Source organism: Odontesthes bonariensis, chromosome 21 (assembly GCF_027942865.1).
Source record: "Odontesthes bonariensis isolate fOdoBon6 chromosome 21, fOdoBon6.hap1, whole genome shotgun sequence".
NCBI classification, from domain to species: Eukaryota; Metazoa; Chordata; class Actinopteri; order Atheriniformes; family Atherinopsidae; genus Odontesthes; species Odontesthes bonariensis.
This window is the reverse complement of record NC_134526.1, coordinates 28,695,337-28,715,831: the sequence shown is the minus strand read 5'-3', so window position 1 is coordinate 28,715,831 and position 20,495 is coordinate 28,695,337. Positions and strand designations below refer to the sequence as shown.

The window sequence follows — 20,495 nt, the reverse complement described above, 5'->3', positions numbered from 1 at the left end:
TCGCGGATTAAACGCGGGTTATTCCTCAGTGTGAAAGGGGCTTGTAGTTGGCTGCATCTCCTGTGTGGTTTTGAGTCATGGAAGATTGGACAGCTTTGTGTTCTGAGGTATGGGAAAAACAACGTCGCTCCTCAGTGAGCTACAGGTCTGTGCGATGGCAAGGCTGAGCTTTGACACACAGACACAGAGCAATGAGGAAGCTCAGCTGCATTTACACAAAATCTGGCTGTGTTTTTATTGCTTTGATTTGCTGCTTTGTTCCAGCGATCTCCACCTCCCTCGCCTTTGGTTGACCTACGCACAAATGTTGTGTTTACAAACAATAGCAACAGTTCTTCTGCTCCAACTTCGATTTTAACTGATTTTACAAGCTGAGGGGCTTTAAAGTAACTGAGATGGACTAGCAGAAGAAAAACTCAGTTAGAATCCAGCCATGGATACATGTGAGCTTCCTGAAAGCAGTAACCCCCCCTTAATTTGTCTTTGATCTCCAAGATTAGTAGATGTTTACACCCCCACACACCTTCCCAGTTGCCAGCTATCACTCCTCATGAGCTACTCCTTTGATCCCAACAACCAAATTAACAGGAAGTTGGCCTTAACATATTATGTTCTTTTTAACAATTCCACACACTTTTTTAGGTCTTATTGAGACATAAGAGACAGGCTTTGGCCAAAATACCTGTTGGTTAAGAACAATACCTCTCTGTCTCAGCCCTGTTTTGACACCTCTGTTGACCGTCTGTTTTCTGGTTGGAGTCTTGGCAAGTAATCAACCCCGCCCTTTTGGTGAGGTCAGCAGCTACTCATTCAGCATGTTTAATGTAGCAACGAGAGTGAAGAAAGGGTTGACCGATGCTGTGTTGAAAAACAGCTTTAAACATACAATTGCTGAATGTTGGAATTACAGAGCGTAGCCGTTCAACTGGAAAGCTTCAGTTAGCGAAGCTAAAAACTAACAGCAATAACTCTTTAGAAGTTGGTGTACATCATTGTCTTTACCGAAGCTCTTAGCGTTAGCTACTGCTAAACGAAAATAAATATATGAATAAACCGTGATGAATAATTTCTCAGATACTTAATTTCCCTGGTCTGAATTTCAGCTACGGAGAGTTGGAACTGATCCCCCTTTGTGGCTCAGTTTCTTCAGTCTAGTGTTGAAATGCATGAAGTCGTTAAAACAGTCGGATGAAAAGTAATTGCTGAGCATACGCTGTCTTTAGCTGTCTTTAGCTAACTGCTGCAACATTACCCTCAAATATAGTTTATCCACTGTTATATCCTCTGAGGGAACAAGTGACGTAATTTTGAATTGAAAAGTGGATTGGCTCGTTAAATGAGGAACATCAAACAAAGGGGAACTAAAAAAATACCAGGGTTGTGTTTTTGAGGAGTTTTTCACTTGTTGGTGACACCTGACTATATGTTCCCGTCCTTTAAAGCCTGTACTGATTATTCATGCCAGTCAGTGTCTTTTTTACCTTTTTCCTCATTATAATGTATTTTTCTAGGTTATTAGATAATAATTTATTCAGTTTGTATTTTTTTCATGTTTCTAAGAAAAAACATCTTTGAAAAGAAGATTTCTGGATGAATACTTCTACACCTGTATACTAGAAATGAAAAAAAAACAAGCGAAAGTGTAAGTGCACCGTGAGGGGCCCCTCTATCCCTGGACTGATGCTGGTGGAGAGACAGCAGAGGAAGCACCCATCTAGATTGATTGAATTATTTTTATTTTTTTTTCATGATCTTTCTCACTTCCAAACTTGAGTTAAAAAAATTAATTGAATGTGCGACACATGCTCGTCAGTTAAGGTTTGCGTTGCTTACAGTGACATGGTCCACTTCCCTTGCAGTGCACCCCTCTAAGCCCTGAGACTTCAAATCAGCATGGTTAACAGTTCAATAAAGCACTCCCTCTTTTATTAATAAGCTTTAAATATCAAGACCTCATCAGAAAAATGGCCTTGTAACACCACATTATGTAATAACAACCACAATATGTAATAACTTATTACATAATGCGGCAAAATGTATTACATATTGCGTTCAAGAAGTTTATTACATAATGCGGCAGATTATTACAAAATGCGGCAGTTATTACATAATGGCGTGCAAATTTATTACATTATTACATAATGCGGCGTTATTACATAATGCGGTGTTACAGGCCTAAATGGTCTTTACCAGCAAAATTAAGTGAATCAAAGCCCACATTAACATTAACACGACATTTCAATTCAGTTTTATTTATTTAGCGCCAAATTACAACATGTCATCTCAAGGCACTTAAATAATAGTCCAATTCGAGCCAATTGGAGTTTAATTCATTATAATCAGAATCCAATCAAATCCAATTAATTAAGTTCAAAATTGATCCAATTCATACATACAGAGCCTATTTAAAAAAAAAAATGTACTTCCTGAGGAAACCAACAGATTGCACCGAAACTTCTCTTGGTCCAAGAGAAGTTGGACCAATCCTGTCCTGAGCATGCCTGAGGCGACTGTGGAGAGAAACGACTCCCTTTTAACAGGAAGAAACCTCTAGCAGAACCAGACTCAGAAAGGGTGGCCATCCGCCTCGACCAGCTGGGGTTTGAGAAATTATTACAGAAAAGAGGGGACAAAACACCATAACACCATTCAAAGGATGCCTGTTGAGACAGGGAAACACGAGGTAATGACAACAATAAAGCCAAATGTACATAATGTCATATGATAAATTAAATGGGGGGGAAAAAAGAGAGCAAAGTGAGGAAAGGTGTGACATAAGAGGCCCCCCATCAGTCTCGGCGTATAGCAGTTTAACTACGGGATGTTTTAGGGCCATCTGAGCCATTCCTAACTATAAGCTTTATCATTTCCCCTTTTAAATTCTTAAAGAACTAAAACAAATCCAAAATGTAGCATCAGCGTGTGATGGGATAAGTACAGTTGATTGACAGCCATCTTGAATGTTTTCCACTTGGGATTAATCTTTCTCTCTGTAGAAAGATGGACTCCAAACCGTTTGGAAATTACGTTATAACCCTTCCAAGATTGATGGGCAGCAACAATTGCTTCTCTGAGATCATTGCTGATGTCTTTCCTCCTTGGCATTGTGTTAACACGCACCTGAATGCTCCAGAGCCGCAAACTGACAACCCTTATGCTTTTAAAGAGGTGCTCGCACTGAGGATGATCAGTTAATCAGGTGTATTTGATTATTATTGCATTTACTTATTTTCTGTGGAAGCAGTAAGCATGGACTTAATATTTCATACACTTCTGTGTTTCGTTAAATAAGTGATGACACATTGTAATACATTGTGTACTGTTCATCTGAGACTGTATTCACCTCATTTTAAAACCTGATAAGGACCAACTGATTTTATATTATGTCCTGACATGTAAAACCTTGTTTGTGTTTGTTTGCCATGTCAGCCAGACACAGCAGAAAATGTGTGAAAAATATTTAAGAATTTCCAGCTGCATCTTGTTCCCTGTTCGGGACAGTTTTCTGGCTTTCAGCCAGCCATCACTCTAGGCAACCATTTGATAGTGTTTTCCATCAGATTTGGTGAACCGCTTACTCCAGCCTTGGCTAACATTCGTGTCACTGGATTTGAACTAAGTGACCTGAGAACACAAACAGTCTGCCATGCCTCTGAGCGAAAAATGGACCAGACTATGAAAGGTTTTAACCTTTCATTGACTTGCGTAAACCCCAAGGCTCGAATTAATCCACTCTTTTACCCTGTTTTTGACATTTTCTGGTTCTGCATTTAACATTTTTCTACATGCTCTGTATATTTGTGTTTGGCTACATTCACTGACTCTTATATTTATTTATTTTTTTATTTTTTTTATGTAGTTATTATCTGGTCAGTGTTCAGTGTCATTAGACTGTGCACAGTGCTGCAACAAAACAAGTCTTTCACCGCAGTTTGTGTTCACATAAGCACATCGCAGCAGGAAGCTTTCTGTTGGAGATATCCTCCAGGGGCTTGAAATATGAGGGACGGAGTACAGGAGAACGTGTGCCCAGACTTCACTTTCTTTTCTGTAACCCTGTACACAAATCGATGGCTATGTCCAAATGGCTTCCACTACTTATAAGAGCTGAAATGATCTGTCCGTTACTTGTTTGACCAAACAAAACATGAAGTGCTGAAAAAAAATGTGGTCAGATTACAACCTCAATTCCAAAAGATTTTGTAAAATGTAAATTAAAAAACAAATGCAACGATTTGCGTCTCCTGTAACAATATTATAGACAACTTATGAAATGTTGAAAGTGAGACAATTTCATGAAAAATTAAAGCTGTTAAAGTTAGTTTGAATTAAAAAAAAAAAAGTTGGGATAATTATGTTACTTGGCAACAGACCAGTTTTATGATTGGGTGTAAAAAGAGCACCCTAGAGAGGCAGAGTCTCTTCGAGGTAAAGACTGGCCTGCCCAACCATTCACCGATAGAAAGAACATTTGGCTCATTGTTTACACAAAAAAAATATGACACACCAGCTAGAATGGGATGATATTCATCTCCCAAAGGTCAAGCAGCTGGTCTCATCAGCCCCCAGATGTTTACAGACTGATGTTAAAATAAGGGCAGATGCTTCACCGTGGGAAACATGGACCTATTTTCATACATGTTGCTTCCATCAAATTGAAAATAAGCTAATATTTTTCCTGAAATTTTAAAATCTCTATCTTTTAACATCTGATGTGTTTTCTACATTTGATTGTGAATAAAATATTGATTTATGGGGATTGCAAATCATTACATTGCATGCATATTAATTTAAATGGAATTTTTTTTTTTTATTCTAAATGGAGTTGTGTAAAGTACTTTTAAATATTCAGTGTCTTACCAGCAGAAGAAAGCAGCCTCAGCAGTCTGTTTGGAGAATTAGATTTGCTGGCGTGGGAGCTAAAGCTAAAAGCTACTCAGAACAGGGCCATGACAAGAGTACATTTTCCACCATCTAAAACAACTCAAACCTGATAAAATATCATAGCAAGACAAACAAGAGCTATTGTATGAATTTTTACACTGCTTCATGCGTCAGGCAGTTGTTTATGCTGCTTGTACACTTTCTCAACCTCAGAACATCTGTCAGGAACACAGTGTTTCCTTATAGGCGAGCTGAGGCTAAAACCTACTTAGAAGGACACCAACCATAAAATTGTCATAGATGTTCAAACAAATGCTAAACTGTGGATTTTTACACCACATCTGGTCTGCAGCAGATGGTTATACTGTCTTGGTATGCATGACACGGTCCACACTGCGACACAGTGTTGAAATGCAGACGTTTTGGAACACGCAACCCCTCTTAAAAAGAAATTGGGATTGTGAACTTATGACTAATGTGAACTGGTACTCAGTCAAATGTAAATCAGTCAGCACTCTGTACATCTGAGGCTGCTTGCAGTGCCATTACCTTTGCCTCCATTTATCAGTGTTTCACTATCTAAACATCACTATCTAAAACAAAAAAGTGATTTTCTGAAACAAGCTATTACACTCTTTTTTTAAATGATTACAGATGTTAAGTGAAATTCCATAAATGCAATCCTTATCTTCCTCTTAAGATCTAGAGATGATCTTAAGATCACCGGTATCCCTCTGTGGGAATAAAGTGGAATCCTTCTTCTCAATAAGAGGATAAATAATTCTCAGGAATATCTACAGTAAAAGCAGCACATTTTGTTTGGACATGTCGGTGTCTGTGTCATGCCCACACTAACACCGAAGTGGGAAGCAGTAGGAAGGGATTCATAAACAGATGGATGAAAACAGAGGCACTGGGAAACACACAGGGAGCAGAGAGGGGGAGAAGAATTGAGTCTAAAAGAGGTCAGACTGTGCTTTAGGGAACTGTTGGCTAGTGAGTCAGTGAGAAGAGAGCAAAGGCAAATAGAGGAGAGAGGAAGATGGAGGGGTGTGACGGCTGAGGAGGAGGAGGAAGATCTCTTCACTGTATATCTCTGTGTCTCTCCCTCTCTGTGTAAACACAGAAGAGCAGTGGAGGGGAGTTGAATCGCCTTCTTAGTGGAATGTCTGGTATGGCTTTTAAAGCAGGGGGAGGGGACGTGTGTGTATGTTAGATTGGAGGTTAAATGAGGCAAAGTGAAAGAGCGAGTAGGGTAGGAGTTACTCATACTCATGGTTTTTATTCTGACAAGTTAGGACTTCAAACTAGGATTTCAACTCGCTCGTTAGATAAAAATAAAACAACAGGCTGACACGGAGAGGCTGGAGGCAGAATCTGGAGTGGGATGTGACGGTTCACTTGCTCTACAGCAGGTCTGATCATTGAGGTCAGACCTCTAGGCAGCTTGTTTAACGTATTCCAATTAATGACATTTGAAATGAGTAATCTGAGCACAGTTGTGCGCTGTGGTGCCATCTTTACAAACTAACCTTTCCCTTTTCAACACTGGACTTTTCTGTAAAATTGACATTACTTTGGAGTCAGGTTAAAGTAACAGACTGGTGTAAGGCTGGGAGTATTCCTGTATTTGATTCTGTGGATGCTTTATTATGACTACTTCACATATCCTGCATTTGTTTTAGAGTTGTAGTAAACGATTATTTAGGTAATCGAGTATTCTTTTGATCATTCCATCGATGATTCAAGTAATCGTATAAGAAATACTATTCAAAGGAGAAACATTTGCATTGTGAACTAGCATTTATATAAAGCCAGAGTTGGTTTTATGACCAAAAAATTTACTTTTCCAAAAGCATCTTTTCATTATGATATTGACAGTACAATAAAAAAAAAACTAAAACATAAAAAAACTAAATCTAAAACACTAGGTATTTTCTGTCTACCTAATGTCAAGCTGTGTCAACATGTAACATCTGTTGGCTTCTCTCTCTCTGTTTTCATATACTGTATTTTAATGCAGCTGAAATCCTAATAAAGCCTCTTATTTCTTTATTATCTGTTAGACAACACAGTGAATCAGAAATGGAGACTTGAATAAAAGCAGTTAACAGGACACCATCCTGAACTAGCAATGTCTGATTTTACAGATACAACATTGTCTGATAACGTTACCTTTGGCAAATGTGCGTTTTTATTCTGTCTGGACTTTGATGTGACTGAGAATATTAGTTCACATTAACAGTTTACAGGCTGAAGCTGCTCTGATGGGCAGTGGGAGATGAAGGAAAATCTGATAGTGTGCTTGCACTAGCAGGGTAGTTCTGGCGACATTACAACCGAAATTCAACTGAAAGGCACCATTTTTCCAACACAATAAACATTTGCATTTGCATTTCTGAACAAATATGCACAAAAATGAAAAAGTGGCAAAACAGCCCAGCCCAAGCCTTATTTGGCTATGTTCTCTACTAGTGTCCCTCTCAACTGACAATCCCTCTGATTTATATTAAGATTCTAACATCAGTCTTACTTAGTTAACTGGCTGCTTTCTGCTGAGATGCTGTAGCATTGACGTTGTACTATTGTTTATCACAATAGTACAACGTCAATGCTAATTTGGTTTTACAGTGGAAACACTGGACGGTATTTTGTTTGAAATTGACATTTTTCGTCTTTTTCTCTGATTATGCTCTCTGTTTTCTCCGGTTTCCTCCATCCCCCTATAAATCAAACTTGCCACAAACGCAGCACATGCACACATTGTGTGACAGTATTAATTGGCCATGTGAAAGAGGGTGTCCACTGAGCAGAACATATCTGTCTGGGTTGAATGATGATTTACCCCAAATAATTAGCATAGAGGATTTTTTTTTAATCAACTTTTATGAGTTACTCGAGGAATCGTTTTAGCCCTAGAGCGCCGATTGCACACCTGCTCAGAAATTAGCGCTATATGTTCATTATGCAAGATGCTAAATAGAGATGACCAGTCGAGGCAGTGGTGAGGGCAAATGTTAGCACATGTCCAGTTGCCTCAAGTATCATCTACAATGTCACAGCTCTCCCTTTTTCTTTTCTTTTTTTTACTGTCACCTTAGCATAAGCCAAATACTTATGGTTTGTGCTAGAGCCCTGCACTCCCGCGGGACTCGCGGGACCCAACGCAAAGCAGTGCGGTGCGGGACACATTTTGAAAGCTCATTGCGGGTGCGGGCGGGAGGGGGAGTGCCCAGTGCGGGAGTGGGCGGGAGCGGTGATAAGCTGCAGTCCCGCTAACTAAAAACGTGTTTAATATAAAAGCTATAATGATCTCCTGCTGCTGAAAACAACTGAGAAGAAATAAAGCCTAACTAAAAGAAGTTCAAAAGCGCGATCCATCCCTCCTTTTATTCAGGAGATGCGCATTGCACAACGACGAGGGACAGGGCATGGTTAACCTACTTAAATAATAATTGGATTACATGTTACATTTTCAACATTCTGGGTTTAGAAAAGGTAGGGTAATTAATAACACATATTGTTTTCATTCCACTTGTTTGCATTTAAATCAATGTAACGTGAGCTGTAGGCTTAGATATTTATGCTCAAATCCACTCAAAGTAGGGGGCGGGGCTCCATCACGCTGTGTTTAAAATCATATACTAAAAATATATACTTTTACTTCCAAGAATGGAAATGTGAGGAGTGGCATATAACATATGTACAATGTATTATTCTTAATATTCACGGTAGATTTTGGTAGGTATGTTGGGTAGGCTTATTGCTGTAAAGCCTCAGCTGCTTGTGCCATCTAATGCGCTCCTGCACTATGTGCCCCACGTGAAGGATCGGACAGTGGTGTGCGCAGCTAAGATCATGTTTCTTTCCTCAAGCCAATGACAAGAACTTCCGTGAGAAGTAACGCGAACGTCTGAATCATGCGGGAATTGTGGGCGGGAGCGGGACTGTAAATTCTGTCCTGCTCAGGCCTCTAGTTTGTGCTTACTAGTGCGCCCCCTGGTGGAATCATCTGGTGTTCAATTAATTCGTAGTTTCCAGCTACGTGTACACGGTTTTAGGAAAAACTTGTAATATGCGATATCATTTTTGAATGTCGCAATAATTGCGACTTGCGACATATAAACAAATACGAGAGTGTTTAGTGTAAAAAAAAAAAAAGGACTGCATTCCTATTCAAAGTTTTTGAATGCTGATTAGTTGTAGAACATGTATAAAAGCCTAACTTCTTCTAAGTAGAATACAGCCCTCATACATACACCTTTGCTTGTCCTACTGTTTCAAGTCAAAATGCCTGCTGTCGAAAAAGTTTACAGTCTACCGTTTATTGCAGTCAAAGCCATTTTTGTTTATGATATTGAACTTGTTGATATTGTGATCACAATAGCATTTAAATATATGTTGTGCAGCCATAATATTCATATGTATTTACAGGTATATTTACATTGCACATGTCCTTGTCAGGTACCGGCTGCTCTACCCACTGAATAGACAGCTCTGTTGTCTATTCAGACACCCACAATAATAAAGGGTCCGTAAAAACTTAAATGTTTCAAAAATAGTGCTCAGGTAGCACAGTGTAACCCAAAGCCTAGCTTCTGTGCATATTGATTTGGTGTATCTGTGTATATAGTGGAGCTGGGCCAGTGAAACGTTGAGTGTGTGTGTGTGTGGGCCATTCACCAAAGACAAAGATAGTTATGGAGAATGGATGCACTGAACTATTTTTGATAGTAAAAAAATGACAAAATTAACATCTACAGAAATAGTATGGGAGGTTAACACAAGTTCAGTCTCACCCCTACTTTCATGCTTTAAATGAATGTGTATTTTGATGTGAACAGTTGTTTTTCTCCTTTTAACCCTGCTCTGCTCACCTTTGCTGTTGTGATGATAGTTTATTCATACATAACTGTCGCTTTCCTTTTCCTGACTGTTATTCAGGTTTGCTTTGGCCTGCACAGACTATTTGCTCTTAGTGCGATCTTTATGTGTAGACAGCTTCCAGAGAGAGTAACAATGGTCTTTAATTTCCTTAATTTTCACACATCTCTGACTTTGAACTAAAAAAAACAACTTTTTTTAAGCATTCTTTTCACAATTGATGCACGCATCAATGTTTTTTTTCCTCAGAAATTTTCGTGCAACAAATGCGTTGTGACTATCAGACTTAGATTTTTTTTAAACAAAAGCCTATCCATGCCTTGAATGATATTGACTGAAAACACCTGACTTTTATTTCACTCTAAAATGAACCGCAAACCCTCAGGATTCACTCATAGATACGTGATATTGGATAATTTTCCTGAATAAATACATGACTAAGTTTGGAAATTATTGGCTGCAATGGCAGGTGGAAACGTTCAGAATCATCTACATCATAGAACTTAAGCTGCTCTGTGGAGAGGAACGACTTAAAATTCCTTCAAACTGATGTGCAGGACTGCTGCACAAGTAGGTCACTGCAGTTACCAAAATGAAAAGGTTACATACTAATAATAATTTACTTTCTGAGAAAAATTATCCAGTGTTACATATCTGCAAGTGTTTGCCATCCAGAATAGCTTAATATTTGTATCTGAAATTATTACTAGTATGACTTAAGTGCGAATCTGATGATGTTTTGGATTATGGCAAAAATTAATAGCTCACAACAAAAGATTTTATGAATCAAGATCATTTTTAAAAAGATCATCTGGTCATAAACGGGTCATAAAGTTGGCTAAATACAACTTCAGATAGACAACAACACTTGACATATTACATCGTTTAATTTATTTAAGAAAAATTAAAACAAAGTGTATAAGCAGTGTGTCACAAAGTTAGTATAATCTATGATAAATTGATCAGCAAATATGAGCACTCCTGTGAAAGCAGAAGTTTTGTCAGTTTGCTGCTCTGGAGCATTCGGGTGTGTGTTAACACGATGTCAAGGAGGAAAGACATCAGCAGTGATCATAGAGAAGCAGTAGTTGGTCCCTGTCAACCATCAATTGTACCAACAGTACAATTAGGAAAAGACAGAACAAATATGGCTTGTATTAAAGGGTCGCAGGAGAAAGCTTGTTCTCTAAAAAGAGATGCCTTTGGTGTGAAAAATTGCATCTGAATAAACCACGAGACCTCTTAATCAATATCCTTTGGACAGGCAAGACCAAAAGGAGGATGTTTATTCGTGATGCAGAGCACCGCATATGGAGTAAATCAAACACAGCATATCAGCACAAATACCTCATACCAACTGTTAAGCATGGGGTGGAGGGCTGATGATTTGGGCTTCTTATAAAGTAATATTGTAAAGAAGAGTCCATTCTGGCTTAGTTTTTCTTATCTTAAAGTGATAGTCCGGAGTAGATTCAACCTGGGGTCATTTGAACCGTGATATCCAGCCAAGTAGCCCACCCGAAGTTTTTTCGATATTGGCTGAACATCAGCTGAGTTACTGAGTTATCCCGAATAGCTTCGTACAAGGGTTAATTGAACCTGGTCCGTATCTCCAAAATTACCACACTAAAATCACATGCCATGACACCAAACTTCTACAGTAGTACAAATATGGTCTGTACTCACAAAACGATGCATTTGGAAGTTTGAAAATAGTCCAGGAGTTTATTATTATCAACACAAGCCTAATAGCTTCTCTGCTGCTAAAGCTGCGTCGACGTCACTTCTGGGAGCTGGGAGCTTCAGAGTAAGATGAGGGTTGATCTACTACTGTAGACAACAAAGCAAGGCTGCTCAATTTCTCCATTGATAAAATAAATTCACAACTCTACAACATAAAAATTCATAAAAAACCATGTAGAATATAGCATATACTTTGTTGTCTACAGTAGTAGATCAACCCTCATCTTACTTTGAAGCTCCCAGAAGTGACATTCTTTCGCTACAGATTCAATACCAGTTGGAACGGTTGACACCTCAGCTAACTGGGATTTCTGATTGCAATATTTTGATTTTAAGTTAACATGACCAGGTTGCTTCATATTCATACTATAAACTTGACGGTGGGATTGACGGTTTCATCTAATTATCAGTGCAGTAGCAAGGCTAATCAGCATATTTTTTAGTGTATGGAAATGTTCTTCAAAAAATCCAAAACATTTCATACAGAATTGTGAGGTCAGAATTGGTGCAAAGTGGAAGTACTCATATCTGCTATTTCCAGGAAATAAATAAAATAAACCTAAAGCTAAAAACAAACAATGTTTGATGTGGATTCCCTCGCAGAAACACACATTTTCTTGCAGCCTGACTTATTGTAAATGTCTTTCCTCTCGCAGCTATAGAAACTGAGAGCACGAGCTCTGGGGAGGACCTGCTTCTTCCTAGCCCCCCGTCACCCCCACCGCCGCCCCGCATCTACAAGCCTTGCTTTGTGTGCCAGGACAAGTCTTCCGGATATCACTATGGAGTCAGTGCCTGTGAAGGCTGCAAGGTGGCTAAACTTACGTATAAAAACACACATACACACACTCATTCTGAGTAACTTGGCCACATGCATGGCGAGATCCAGGCTATGGCTCAAACACCTGAATGAAACAGCTACAGAGAGATAACCAGATATTTGCATATTGTGTCAGAAAAGAGGTCAAAACCTTTATACAGGATCTATAAGCCTCTTTGCTTCATCTAATCCTAAACACACACACACCCACACACACAATTAATATGCACATTCATTTAGCATCTGCTTTGATATTAGAGTGTTTGTCTTTATTTGCTTGTGGTCAAGCTCTTGTCTTATTAGAATATGACCCCCTACCTACATCAACAAAATTAATTACACTTCATACGTTTCAGTGGTGGTGCAATGTTCAACTCAGTTTCTATCACAAGATTGTGTCTGTTTTCGGTACATTTTGTTATGTTACATTATCTTCTCTTCTTCCTCTCTGGCAGGGTTTCTTTAGGCGGAGCATCCAGAAGAACATGGTGTACACGTGCCACAGAGACAAAGTGTGTGTCATAAATAAAGTGACGAGGAACCGGTGTCAGTCCTGTCGGCTTCAGAAATGCCTTGATGTTGGAATGTCTAAAGAGTGTGAGTAATTTGTGTAAATCCACTTCCATTCTGTGTGTGTGTGTGTTGGTGTGCATGTTTCTTCTGTCATGATGGGGACAAAAACTTTATGGAACACCAGCTTCATGGGGACGTCCTGTAAAGATGGGGACCCAGTTGCGGTCACCTCTATATTGAGGCACCTTGGTATTTGTCTCCCTCTGGTGGTTGGAAATAATTAACATTTTCACGTTCGATAAATAAGCATTCACTTTCAATTCAATTCATTTTTATTTATATAGCGCCAAATACAACAAATGTCATCTCAAGGCACTTAGATAGTAAGTCCAATTCAAGCCAATTGGAATTCAATTAATTAATAATAATCATAATTCATAAAATAATCCAATTCGTTCATATAGAGCCAATTCAAAAACAATTTCCTAGCTAAGAAAACCAACAGATTGCACTGAAAACTTTTTGTTTTTCGGTCCAATCTCCCGGCCTGAGCGTGCCTGAGGCGACTGTGGAGAGAAACGACTCCCTTTTAACAGGAAGAAACCTCTGGCAGAACCAGACTCAGGAAGGGTGGCCATCCGCCTCGACCAGCTGGGCTTTGAGAAGACAGAAAGGGGGGGAGGGGGGGAGGGGGGGAGGGGGCCGCGGCGGCGGCGGCGGCACTGTAACACCATTCAAAGGATATCTGTTGGAACAGGGAAACATGAGTTAATGACCACAATAATATCACATATACATAAAGAGAGTAAAGTGAGGAAAGGTGTGACAGATGAGGCCCCCCAGCAGTCTAGGCCTATAGCAGCTTAACTATGGGATGTTTCAGGATCACCTGAGCCATCCCTAACTATAAGCTTTATCAAAAAGGAAAGTTTTAAGCCTGGTCTTAAAAGTGGAAAGGGTGTCTGCTTCCCGGACATTTACTGGCAGCTTATTCCACAATAGAGGGGCCTGATAACTGAAGGCTCTGCCTCCCATTCTACTTTTAGAAACTCTGGGAACCTCAAGTAAACCTGCAGTTTGGGAACGAAGTGCTCTGTTAGGAAAATATCTTATAATGAGATCTTTAAGATATGATGGAGCTCGGTCATTAAGAGCTTTATATGTAAGGAGAAGAATCTTAAATTCTATTCTGAATTTAACAGGGAGCCAATGAAGAGAAGCTAAAACTGGAGAAATATGATCTCTCCTGTTAGTTCTCATCAAAACTCTGGCTGCAGCATTTTGGATCAACTGAAGGCTTTTCAGAGAATATGTGGGACAGCCCAATAATAAAGAATTACAGTAGTCCAATCTTGAAGTAACAAATGCATGAATTAGTTTTTCTGCATCACTCTGAGACAAGATGTTCCTGATTTTAACAATATTACGAAGGTGAAAGAAGGCAGTCCTAGAAACCTGTTTTATATGCGAGTCAAATGATAAGTTCTGGTCAAAAATAACTCCAAGGTTCCTCACTGTAGAACTAGAAGCCAAGGAAATACCATCTAGAGTAACTATATAGCTAGACAATTTCTCCCTGAAACGCTCAGGTCCAAAGATAACGACTTCAGTTTTGTCTGAATTTAGAAGCAGACAGTTCTGAGTCATCCAGGTCTTTATGTCTTTAAGACATGCTTGTAGTCTGACCAACCTATTGGGTTCATCTGGTTTTATAGATAAGTACAGCTGAGTATCATCAGCATAGCAATGGAAATTTATGCCATGCTGTCTAATAATGTTACCTAATGGAAGCATGTATAAAATGAAAAGAATCGGTCCAAGCACAGAACCCTGGGGAACTCCATGACTTACTCTGGTGTGTGAGGAAGATTCTTCATTTACAAGAACAAACTGAAATCTATCAGATAAATATGACTTAAACCAGCCTAATGCAGTTCCTTTAATCCCGATAACATGTTCAAGTCTGTGTAATAAGATACTGTGATCGACCGTATCAAATGCAGCACTGAGATCCAACAGGACAAGCACAGACACAAGTCCGCTATCAGAGACTAAGAGGAGATCATTGGTAACTTTCAGCAGTGCAGTTTCTGTGCTATGATGCACTCTGAATCCTGACTGAAACTCTTCAAACAGATTATTTCTGTGTAAATGATCACAAAGCTGAGCTGCAACTATTTTTTCAAGAACTTTAGACATAAAAGGGAGATTGGATATAGGTCTATAATGAGCCAACACTTCTGAATCAAGAGTAGGTTTTTTAAGTAAAGGTTTAATTACAGCAACCTTAAAAGTCTGAGGTACATATCCTGTCAACAAAGACAGATTGATCAAATCCAATATGGAAGTGTCAATTAATGGGAAAACCTCCTTGAACAGTCTGGTTGGGATTGGGTCTAAAACACAAGTTGATGGTTTAGAAGAGACTATTGCTGTTGTTAGTTCAGAGAGATCAACTGGACAGAAGCCGTCTAAATACAAATCAGGTTCTAAAGATACTTCTAAAGCTGCTGTACTTGATGATACATCACTGATAATAGTGGGAAGGACTCCATCAATCTTCTCTCTGATAGAAACAATTTTATTGATGAAGAAGCTCATGAAATCATCACTGCTGAGAGTTAAAGGAATAACTGGCTCAGCAGAGCTCGGACTCTTAGTCAGACTGGCTACAGTGCTGAAAAGAAACCTGGGATTATTCTTATTCTCTTCTATCAATGATGAATAATAAGCAGTTCTAGCTTTACAAAGGGCTTTCTTATATGTTATTAAACTATCTTTCCAGACTAATTGAGACTCTTCTAAATTAGAGGAACGCCACTGTCTCTCCAGCTTTCTTGCAGTCTGCTTTAAAGCATGCAGCTGTGAATTATACCAAGGAGCCAACCTCTTCTGACTGATTACCTTCCTTTTCAGAGGGGCAACACTGTCCAGTGCTGTACGCATTGAAACTATAGTGCTGTCAACAAGAGAGTCAAGTGCTGCTGGAGTAAAGTTTAGGTAGTTGTCCTCTGTCATATCTGCACATGGCAGTGAAGAAAAGGATGATGGAATTAATTCTTTAAATCTGGTTACAGCATCCTCTGATAGACACCTTCTATACGTAAATTTCTTCTCAGAAACTGTATAGTCAAGGAATGTAAACTCAAAGGTTATCAGAAAATGGTCAGATAAGACAGGGTTATGAGGGAACACTGTTAACTGTTCACTCTCAATGCCATAAGTCAGCACAAGATCAAGGGTGTGATTAAGGCAGTGAGTCGGTCCGTGAACACTCTGACAAAATCCAATAGAGTCCAATATAGAATTAAAGTTCATATTCAGGCTGTCATTTTCAACATCTACATGAATATTAAAGTCACCCACTACAATGACTTTATCTGTACTCAGCACTAACTGGGATAAAAACTCTGAGAATTCAGACAGAAACTCAGAATAAGGGCCAGGTGGACGATACACAACAACAAACACAAGAGGTTTCTGGGATTTCCACTTTGCATGGGAAAAACTGAGAATCAGAGATTCAAAAGAGCTCAAACTAATCTTGGGTCTGGGACTGATGAGTAACCCTGATCTGAAAATAGCTGCCACTCCTCCTCCTCTGCCTGTGGTCAATGACGTTCCATGTTATCATGAGACAGTATTTCAGTTAAATTCACCTCTTATGAGCTCACAGGTTTAGGAACTTTATGTTCAGCTGTCATTACATAAACAACAGGCATGTATGAACCTGCTAATTTGCACTACTAAAAGGTTTCTGGCTGCAGTCCTCTCTGGTCATATTTGCAGCTCCTGCGTGTTCTCCTTAATGATTTTTATACATTTTTTTCACCTATCCCTTTAACTTCCATCTCTTGTTATGACTGAGGTGTCAGGTGAAGAGTCAGGCATATGTTCAGTAGAAGAAGTGTCAAATGATGCATAAAACAACTTCCATCTCTGAGAGGAGGTTTAGTTTTTATTAAGCCAGCAAACACAAAGAGTCTGACGGTGTTGACTTTCCTCTGGCCAAAGCAGGCCCTGTTGTTTTTTTAAAACGTGTTTATTAATTTTCTTCATAAACAAACATACAGAAGACAGGACGAGACAAACAAAACCACACAACAACAAGTTGGGAGTAGCAACAAGAAAAACCAAACAAAAAGATAAGTTCCGAAAAAGAAATGTGTGATAGGTAAATGCGACAGGTACATTATGCAACACAGAGTGAAATAAAGTGTATTAAGTACATTAATATAATCAAGAAATGGTTTCCATGTTCTATTAAAGACATTCATTTTCGAGTGTAAAAGACGGGACAGAGAGTGAGAAAGGACAGAGGTATGTATTCCTGTATTCCATTATTGTCCTGTGCCATCGCATGGCACTGTTGTGGTGAACAAACACTGCTCGCCAGGGGCGCCGATTCATGTTTCTGCTGGTGGGTGCTCACCGTGCTTGCATGACACTACACACTGGTGATGCATACGAGAAGTTAATGTCAATGTAACCTAACGCAAAAGGCTCCGATGAAGAAAAAGGAAAAACAAAATCCACAATCCAACAGTGCAAACCTCACAAAATACTTTGTTAGTCTTTCCATGGGTATTTACCTTTCCAGCTAGCTTGAAAAGTCCAACCTTTTTTCTGCCTAAAATCTACACTGCTTCTATCCTCAGTCGTTGACATGGTAGAGTTCTCACTGGAAGACAGTGTCGGGTCGGTGGATATTTTTGGTGTTTTTGTGACCAATTTGTCCATTTTGTTGGCTAAATCAACCACTATGCTAGTTTAACAGCAAGTTGCCTTCCAGCCTTTTTGGCAGTTTCTCTGACCTCACAAATCAATGCGTTAATAGGTAGCGGAGTGGTCATTAGCAAATCAATGACAAGTGTAGGATGTATGGCACACGTGGGTACTCTGGAATCTCCGTGCGTGCTCGGGAATCTCTGTGGGTGCTCCAGCCCCGAAGCACACACGGAATCGGCGCCTATGCTGCTCACCTCATGATCATGAAGTGTCGGCCATTCTACCTGCTGAGGGAATTTACAGCTGTTATGATCGTCGCGGTGAACATTTCCCCCTGAACTCCAACAACAACGACAGGAGTGGCACTGAATTAACTTTACCACCACATCTGTGATGTCATCAACCCACCCAGATGCTCTCCTCATCTTGGCCGGTGATTTTAATTATACCAACCCCAAGACTGTGCAACAGCGCATAGACTTTCCAACTTGGGGTAACAACACTCTGGACCCCCCCAACAGACCCCATTGAGTCGTCAAAATCTGATAAATTTCTGCCATGTTGCACAAAACTAGCCGTAGCAAACTCTGTGCAAACTCTGTTAGCTGACCGTCACAGAGCACAATGTAAATAAGCTGTGCTGCAGCGGCGCGCATCGATGACGTTATCTCACTGGACGCGTGTGTAAAAAGCCCCCATAAGCCCCCCGATAGCCCCCAATAACAACAACACGGCAGCTCTGAGCTAACGGTGCAATAGTATGCATTCATTCATTCATTCGTCTTAAAGTATTGGTGAAATAAAGACAGTGCCTTATAGGATGTATTGTAAATAACCTGTTCACTCCTGTTATAATGATATTCGCGGATCTCGAGAAATCTTAACTTTCACCAAACTGTTATCTGTTAGTAGATGAACGTATTTTATGCCAGAGATAAGGTCCAGGTTTTAAAAAAAAAACTTCCCCTTGAAGTTTTTTCACTATTTTATGATTGTATAAGATGGGAAGATTATTCCATCTCTCCAAATCTTATTTAATTTGATCAAATAGTGGGTTAAAGTTGGCTTGAAACAACTGTTTGAATTTAGGAGTAATGTATACACCTAAGTATATGAAACCTGTAGAGGACCATTTGATTGGGATTGGGAATATTTGGTGGTTGTTGTAAATTACCCAGAGGCATTGCCTCTGATTTGGAAAAATTAACTTTATATCCAGAAAAGGCAGCAATAATCAATAATCTGAATCAATAATCTGAGTCAATAATCTGAATAAGACGAGGGATTTATACAGAGGAGTTTAACATAAACAACAACACATCGTCTGCATATATTGGGATTTTATGGGATTTTTCACCCACATGCAATCCAGCCATTAAAGGGTCTCTCCTAATGGCTTCCGTTAGAGGCTCAATAGTCACTGCAAATAAAAGTGGCGACAGAGGACAGCCCTGTCTGGTACCCCTCTGGATTAGACATTTGTGGATCTAAGTCCACAGAGCCATTAGCCGCTTTCGGACTGTAGGAACCTTTGGCAGTTTTAATAACCTTTTAATCCGCGGGGCCGTTTTCTCCCGCATTCGGACATACAGGAACTCGGGACCATCTCCCTCAGTTCCTATAACCATTTTAGCTCCTTCTCCGAGGTCTGGTCTTTTCAGGGTTCTATAGAACACATCTGACGGAGGTGTTTGGTGGTCGGTAGCTACGCCCCATGTCATGCTGTCACGGCTGAAATGTTTACTCATACGACACGGACACAACCGGCAGGTGTTTAATAAGTTAAACTTACACGTTGTCTCCTTTGTCTGCGGCGCTCTGCTCTCCTTTCTTACTTCATGAAATGAAAAAGTATCGCCTGCGCTCAATCCTTCGTCTCCTGACTCTCTCTGTGTGCTCTTCCAGCCTCGATATTAGACGCCTGATGTGATCGTCCATGATTAATATCACCATGAACACGGTGGCCTCCCCGCTCTACATATTAGCTTCTTTGTGGTGTTTTTTGTTCTCTCCTTACTTTTACCGGGTTTTGTTTTGTTTTGTTGTTGAATGTGGCGCTATGTTTCCAATTGAACAGGAGACAACAGATTCTATAAGCTGTTTTGAGGCAAAAAAGTAATCAATTCTTGTATAACACTTGTGAGGGTTAGAAAAGAAGGGGAATTCTTTATCTGCAGGGTTGGGTGTCCTTCAAACCTCCACATGTCCTAAGTCCTCACAGAGACCAATGATTTGCTTTGACTGTTTTGATATGGCTAAAGCACCTAAAGGAAACCTGTCTATCAAAGGAGTTTTGTATGAAATATGAGTGCGGTGGTGTAGTTTAGAAAAAGTCAACCACTTACTACGCCGCCATCTTGAATACCCCAGCAGGCACTGTTTATCACACGGCACCCTTTAAAAGTTATTGAAAAGGTAGTGGTCATGGTTCATAGACCAATGTTTTATTGAATAATTTATTATGTTTTTTGCAGAAAAGTTGAAGTCACACCACTCCCCCAGTTCAGTAAAATCCAGACATAGCTAAGCTTAACATAAAGTCAGGAAAACAAGGGTAAAGACCCAGCTACTCTCCGTTTAAAGGTAAATCAAATGTCTTCAGGCAGCTGGAAAGCAGCCTTGTTTGTTTGATTTAGTTGTCATAACAATGATGTTGCAAAGCAACTGGCTGAGACTTCAGGAAGTTTTCAGCTGTGGAATATTTCCAAAAAAAAAGGATCCTGTCCTTTTTCTGTTAATATTTAACAAGTGACATATATTATGCTACTTAATAATATTTAGAGCTGCTGTTTGGTGGATTTTGCTGCAATTTGAAACATGAAGTAATTTAATCATCTGTTTATTTTGACTAATTTAATGAAAGAGATGAACACATACAGTCGTGCTAAACAGAAAGTCCACTTTTTTTCAATTCTGAGGTTTT

General features: G+C 39.5%; 1 protein-coding gene across 1 annotated transcript in view; it reads left to right on the top strand.

Moving 5' to 3' along the window:
- Positions 1-20,495, top strand: part of rarab (retinoic acid receptor, alpha b) — a 44,221-nt gene that overhangs the window by 7,055 nt on the left and 16,671 nt on the right. The window contains exons 2-3 of the mRNA XM_075453876.1: positions 12,168-12,322; positions 12,787-12,928. Coding sequence (XP_075309991.1) covers positions 12,168-12,322; positions 12,787-12,928 — 297 coding nt within the window. The remainder of the gene's footprint in view (positions 1-12,167; positions 12,323-12,786; positions 12,929-20,495) is intronic.